The sequence below is a fragment of the Leptonychotes weddellii genome, chromosome 14 (assembly GCF_054177405.1).
Source record: "Leptonychotes weddellii isolate Sample4059 chromosome 14, ASM5417740v2, whole genome shotgun sequence".
Taxonomy (NCBI): domain Eukaryota; kingdom Metazoa; phylum Chordata; class Mammalia; order Carnivora; family Phocidae; genus Leptonychotes; species Leptonychotes weddellii.
The window spans coordinates 75,574,131-75,580,925 of record NC_138382.1 but is presented as its reverse complement, the minus strand read 5'-3'; the positions used below and the strand labels follow the sequence as shown (position 1 = coordinate 75,580,925).

The following is a 6,795-nucleotide window of genomic DNA, read 5'->3' as shown; positions in this document are numbered from 1 at the left end:
TCGCGCCGCGCCCCGACGCCCTACCCGGCTCCCCCGGCCCCCCGAGCCCCCTCCCCGCGGCGGCAGTGGGGCCCCCGCGTGGTCCGCAGCGACCAGTGGCCTCCCGCGGCGGCTCGCCCCCTCCCCCCCGGGCTCCTCCTGCCTCCCCGCGCCCGGCCCCTCCCGCCGCTCCCCTCCTCCGCTTGCCGCCGCCGCCCCACGCTCCCCCGCCCGCGTCGCTCGCCTTCCCCCGCGCGCGCTCTCCTCTTTCGCCTGCGCTCCGGCCCCCTCGCCGGCGATCTCACACCCTCTCGGCTTCCTCCTCCCATTTCTCTCCCGTGCAGAGTCTCAGTCTTTCGAGTCCCAGTCCCGCGGTGGCCCAGGGAAATTGCTTCCTCTCGTGGGGCCCGCGTGTCCCCCGGCCCCGTTCCCGCGGGACGGTTCAGGGCTCCAGGGCGCCCCCGCCGGCACCTACTAAGGCCCGACGGGCTGCCGAGGTGGGGTGGCTGCGCGGGCCGCAGAGACGACAATTTCATTAGACGTGACTCGGGCTGGGCCTGCCCGGGGCTGCCACGCGGAGTGGCGGTCACAGCGCCTTGAAGAAGGACGGCGCCCCCCCCCCAATCTAATTAGCCTCCCCGGCCCCTGAGAGACAAAGGCGCGCCCCTGGGCCCAGGTGACTGGCACGCGAGTCTCGCTGGGCGCAGAGGGCGGGGACCGCCCCCCTTTCCGGCAACTCCCGGGCGCCACCCAACGCCCATGCCCGGGCCCCCAGCCCCGCGGGTGCCAGCGCCCAAGTCCGAGTGATAAGCGATCGGTGTAGCGGGACCGAGGGGAGGGACAGTCGGGGTGAGAAGCTAGAAATCCAGGAGAGGCGGGGCCGCGGGAGATGGACACATGCTTATGGGGGCAGTGAGGGGCCGAGATGGAGGGAGACTGAGGCAAGGAGAGGCTGAGATGGAAGGACCCAGATGAAAGTTAAAATCTGGTATGTGGAGAACACAGGGATATGTAGAGATGAGAGGAGGCATTCTAAAAATGCGTGAGGCTTTCGGGAGACTTTTGAGAGCTAGAGAGGTGGCCTGGAAGAGGGAAGAGGGAGGACAGGGGCTCTTGGGACAGAGACTGGGGGCGGGGGTAGTGTCTGGGGGAAGCAGGCAGGCAGGATGAAGAGAGCAGGAGGCTGGCTGGGGAAGGTGGGAGAAAGGCATGCCCCTCATTGCCTGTCTGTCTCCAGGCCCTCTGCCATAGCCCCTCAACTCTCCCCAGTTTCCTGCCCCTGGGAGTCCTGGGATAGCCAGAAGGAATGCCCAGACCCCTCACACCCCCTTCCTTCCCCAGCGGCCCTGCCCACCCGGCACCCAGCCCGCCCGACCTTCCTCCACTCCTCTGCTGCCTGCCTCCCAGTCCTTGCACCTGCTAGCCCTCCGCATGGGATGCCCCCAGAGCAGAGAGGGCTGGGGCAGAGAGTTATGCCCCCATGCTGCTGCCCCTCATGCCCTACCGGCTGCCATCCACACCATATCTGGCCTCATGGAGATCCCAAAGGCTCCGGTCATTCCTTTGTCCGGCAATTTATTTGAGGCCCTGGGGCATCCAGGTGACCAAGGCAGACCCTGTCCTTGCTTTCTCAGACCAGCGTCTAGGGTTGGTGGTGGTGGGGTGCACCCTGGTTAGAGGTGGTGACAGCCTGTTTTGGGCCCATCTGGTACCTCTGACACCTCTGTGCAAGTAGATCTCATTTGTAAAATGGAACAATAACCCTGCCTTGTCTCACAAAGCCTGATGTGCCCCATGAGTGAGCTCACACTTAAGAGGTGCCTGTGGTTGTCATTCCTCCTATTGCTGCTCCCTCTCCAAAGACGCTCAACCTGATGTGGATCCTCTGGGCCCATTAGGAGATGCTCCAGGCCCTGGAGACCTGAGGGTGTGAGTCCAACCCTGGCTCTGGTAGGTACTGGCCAGGAGCCAAGGCACCCATTTCCCCTCCTAGAACCTCAGTTTCTTCATCTGCAAAATGGGGATAGACTGGGAGGGCTGCCCTGTGGAAGAAAATACATAGTGGATGAAAAGCTCATAGGATAGGAGATGTGCTTCATATATGGAAAATATTAGCAACTTCATTACATTTAAAAAGTCACGTAGGGCCATGCTTGAAAACTTAGGAAATATGAAAAGTACTAGGTGGGTACCAAATATGGCCAGTGGGACATTGAAAAACGAAACCAGATGCATTTATCTACTCCTACCTCTACACCTGCCACCTCTTCTATTCCCACCTTTACCCACTCCCGCCTCTCCCTTCTTCTCTGTCCAGAGTCTGACTTTGGGCAAATTAGGGAGGATAAACTTATTTGGAGACCAGTTAAGTAAGTTGTAGTTACAATGAAGGGGAAATTTACTGTTTCCAATGTCCAGTAAGTCACAAACTATTTATTCTGGAGGCTTCTGGACACTCCAGACTCTCAGATCATCATGTATCTATTTTAATTATGCAGATAATTATGCAAATGTTTAACACACTGACAATGTGCCAGGCTGGACCTGGAGTTCGGGGCGTTGAACAAGGCGGGTTGTGCCTTGAAACATCAGCCCAGCCCTGGCAGCCGCTGGTCCCTGGAGACTTTAGTTAAAGGTGAATTAGTTCAACAAGCATCTACTGAGAACTCGCACTGAGCTAGCCCTGTCTGAGCCCTGTCTGAGCACTGAGAGGCCAAAGAGGACCCATCTGGTCTCTATCCTCGAGATGCTGATGTTTTCCTGAGTGAGCGGGCACCTCCACAGATCCCAGGCCACACTGCAAGATGTTGGCCTGGATCGTGGAATTCAAGGCTCAAATCCTTGCTCTCCAGCTGGTTGGAATGTCCTCTTGCTCCCACTTCTGTGCCCGCTCCATGCCTCCCGCCATGGAGTGCGTGACTCAGTCTTACACACGCAGATGAGGGGCTTCAAATCTTCAAATGTGTGTCGAGTAGTGAAATGCTTTCTCCAGATGAACTCTTATGAAGAAATCTAATTTATTTATTTGTTTATTTATTTATTTGACAGAGAGAGAGAGAACACAAGCAGGGGGAGCAGCAGGGAGAGGGAGAAGCAGGCTTCCCGCGGAGCAGGGAGCCCAATGTGGGGCTCCATCCCAGGACCCAGGGATCATGACCTGAGCTGAAGGCGGACGTTTAACTGACTGAGTCACCCAGGCACCCCTGAAGAAATCTAATTTAGAAAACAGATATAGGACTTCCAGTTCCAGCCCCAACATGTTGAGAACTTGGAAATCATCACTCTGGTCCTTACAACAAGAAAAAGCTGGACGCTCTGAAAATCAGCAATTTTCCTAGGACCCATCAGAGAACTGAGGTTGTAAGGCATACCATCATCTTGCAGTCTGGGGAGACAGGAGGATCTGGAGGACCCCAGGGAGGACCTGTGTACCTGGAGCGGGATCGCTGAGGCCACAAACCTGTAGGAACACTTCATGGCAATTTTGACAAATCGCTGGAGACTGCGTGTGGAATAGTATCACAGTGAGAAACTCCTGGAGTCTCCAGTCTTGGGGAGAGGCACACTTTCATGGCTTTTTACTTCCAGCAACCCCACTGGGTTCTCCAGGAGAAGATCTGAGAAGACTGGCTAGTGTCCCTGGCACGCATGGGGAGAGACAGCCTGGTGAAATTCACCCAGAGCTTTATCCCAGATTGGGGAAGGGAACTCTCCTCTCCCTCCAGCCCCTTCCAGACTTCCTGTCTCACCTAAGGGAAAAACAAATGAACAAAGTCAGCAGGATATAGGGCTTCCAAGAATTTGCTTGAAATTGCTGCAGCCAGAGAAGGCTGTAATGGGCAGTTGGGGGACAAGCTCTTCCGCTGGAGAAACAGCCCTAAGAGCCAGACCCACTAAGAGACTGACCTACAATTGAGCGACTATAGCATGCTCCCCATTTCCAGCCCCTCCCCGCCACGCCAGCAGGGCTCCAGAATATGGTGGTGGATCCCAGCTGAAAGGGTTGCAAGATTCTATCTGCGGAGGTGTACACAGGGAAGCCCCAAGTCCAGAGAGGAGGTGAGAAAAGACAAGAAAATTTGAAGCCATGCACGCTCACAACTACAGCAAACATCACACAGCCTCACTCCTGGGGGGACTCACATAGCCTCTCACACTAAGAGCCTATTTATTTACCCCAGTTCCTATTTTCTGATACAGCACGTTTGGCTTTCAACAAAAAATTACAAGGCATACCAAAAGGCAAGAAACAACAAAATCTGGAGAGACAAAACGATGATCAGATCCAGACTCAAATATGACGCCAATACCAGAAGGATCAGACAAGGAATTTAAAATAACTATGATTAATATGTTGAGGGCTCTAACAGAAAAAGTGGACAACTGGGGGTGCCTGGGTGACTCCATCAGTTAAGTGTCTGCCTTCGGCTCAGGTCATGATCCCCGGGATCCTGGGATCGAGCCCCGCATCGGGCTCCCTGCTCCGTGGGGAGTCTGCTTTTCCCTCTCCCTCTGCCCCTCGCCTCCGCCCGTGCTCTCTCTCTCTCTCCTTCTCTCTCTTGTCAAATAAATAAATAAAATATTTTTTAAAAGCATCCAAAAAGGGGCGCCTGGGTGGCTCAGTCGTTAAGCGTCTGCTTTGGGCTCGGGTCATGATCCCAGGGTCCTGGGATCGAGCCCCGCATCGGGCTCCCTGCTTCTCCCTCTCCCACTCCCCCTGCTTGTGTTCCCTCTCTCACTGCCTCTCTCTCTCTCTGTCAAATAAGTAAATAAAAATCTTAAAAAAAAAAGCACCCCAAATAACGCAAACAAAAAGAAACAAAACCAATAACAAAAACCCAATACACAGAAAATACCACACTCCAGCGTAACATACGCAAACTGACGAAAACCAAAGGAAACAGGTACAGGTGGCATTTAGGTAGCAACAGATTGATAAGTTCACATTTACAGTCTGTACTTGCTAGGTGGTCAATCAACGGCAGCAGGGAGGCTGATGAGGGATTCAAAAGGAGTTAGGGGATGATGGTTTCACCTGAGTCTCAATGTCCGTGTTATTTGTGGACTGGTTGCACAGTATGAGTGTGATTCTGATTCAGACAAATAAGTGGTTGTTAACGACTACAGTTATTTGAACGGCTTACCTTGTCATCTTAGATATTCTTCCCTTTTTTCTTTTTTTTAAGATTTTATTTATTTATTTGACAGAGAGAGACACAGCGAGAGAGGGAACACAAGCAGGGGGAGCGGGAGAGGGAGAAGCAGGCTCCCCACGGAGCAGGGAGCCCGATGCGGGGCTCGATCCCAGGACCCTGGGATCATGACCTGAGCCACCCAGGCGACCTGATACTCTTTCCTAAAACTGATTCCGAAGATTCAAAGACAAGGCGGAGGATGAACTTTGTTTCCAAGTTGAGTTGTTGAGTAACCACAGGCATAAACAAGCCCTCCCCTGGATGGCAAGCTCCATGAGGGGAGAAGCAGCTTTGCCTTAATTCCCCCAGTGTGGAGCACAGCGAGGTGTTCCAGGAGTGTTACTGCCCAATGACCACTGGCCACAGTGAGATGATCTGCTTGCTGGAGCCTTGCCTGGCATCTGACTGAGCTTGGAACTCAGTAATGAGCCTTTTGGCACAATTTTGCTGGAGACCTGAACCCAAAGACCCATCCAGAGTTAGAACATTCTTCATCAGGAATATGACCAATAACGGCATACCCAGATGGAACTGAGTATAAGCTAATAGCACAAGTCAACATGTTTCAGGTGTTTTTAAAATTTAAAAAATTATGATTTTTTAAAAATGATACTGTTCTCATGAATATACATGCAAAAATTCTAAACAAAACTATGAGCAATTCAATCAAATGATATATAAGAAGAATTGATAATATATTATGACCAAGTGAGGTTTATTCTAGGAATGCAAGGCTGTTTTAAAATTTGACAATCAAATTAACTCACTATGTTAAAATTAAAAAGGAGATCAATCATATGACGATTTCTAGAGATGCAGAAAAAGCATTTGAAAAATTCAGCACCCAGTCATGATAAAACTTTTGGCTAATGAGAAACAGAAGGGAACTTCCTTATCTGATAAAAAGTATATATAACAAATGTGCCACAAACATAATTAATGGTGAATTATTAAAAGTGTTCCCTCTGAGACTATGGATGAGACCAGCGAGGATGCTCACTGTCACTACTTTCAGAAAACAATGCACCGGAGGCCTTGGACAGGGCCGTAAAGCAATCAATTAAAAAAAAATGGGGGGCGCCTGGGTGGCTCAGTTGGTTAAGTGACTGCCTTCAGCTCAGGTCATGATCCCAGGATCCTGGGATCGGGCCCCATATCGGGCTCCCTGCTCTGCGGGGAGCCTGCTTCTCCCTCTCCCACTTCCCCTGCTTGTGTTCCCTCTCTCGCTGTGTCTCTCTCTGTCAAATAAATAAATAAAATCTTAAAAAAAAAAAAATGGCATAAGGATTAGAAAGGAAAAAATAACACCATTGTTATTCATAAATGACATGATTTGGAACAGAAAATCCAAATGAATCTACAAGCTGTTAGAATTGATAAGGAATTCAAGTAAAGTCATTGGAATCCAGGTTAATATATTTAAAAATTATATTTCTAAAACCAGTGACAAAGAAATGAAAAATGAAATTTAAAAAGTACATTTTCAATAACAGCAAAACATCAAAAACCCAGGAATAAAGGGAAGGAAAGGTGTACAAGACCCCTCCACTGAAAGCTCCTACAATTCTAGAGAAAAATCAAAGAATTAAAACAAAAGAAGGGATATACCATGTTCATGAAG

General features: G+C 51.1%; 1 protein-coding gene across 1 annotated transcript in view; it reads right to left on the bottom strand.

The window, feature by feature from the left end:
* PRDM12 (PR/SET domain 12) overlaps window positions 1-3,456 on the bottom strand; it is a 7,880-nt gene extending 4,424 nt beyond the window's left edge. Inside the window, exon 1 of the mRNA XM_081804052.1 lies at window positions 3,412-3,456. Within this exon, the coding sequence (XP_081660178.1) occupies window positions 3,412-3,456 (45 nt within the window). The remainder of the gene's footprint in view (window positions 1-3,411) is intronic.
* Between the last annotated feature and the right edge of the window lie 3,339 nt (window positions 3,457-6,795).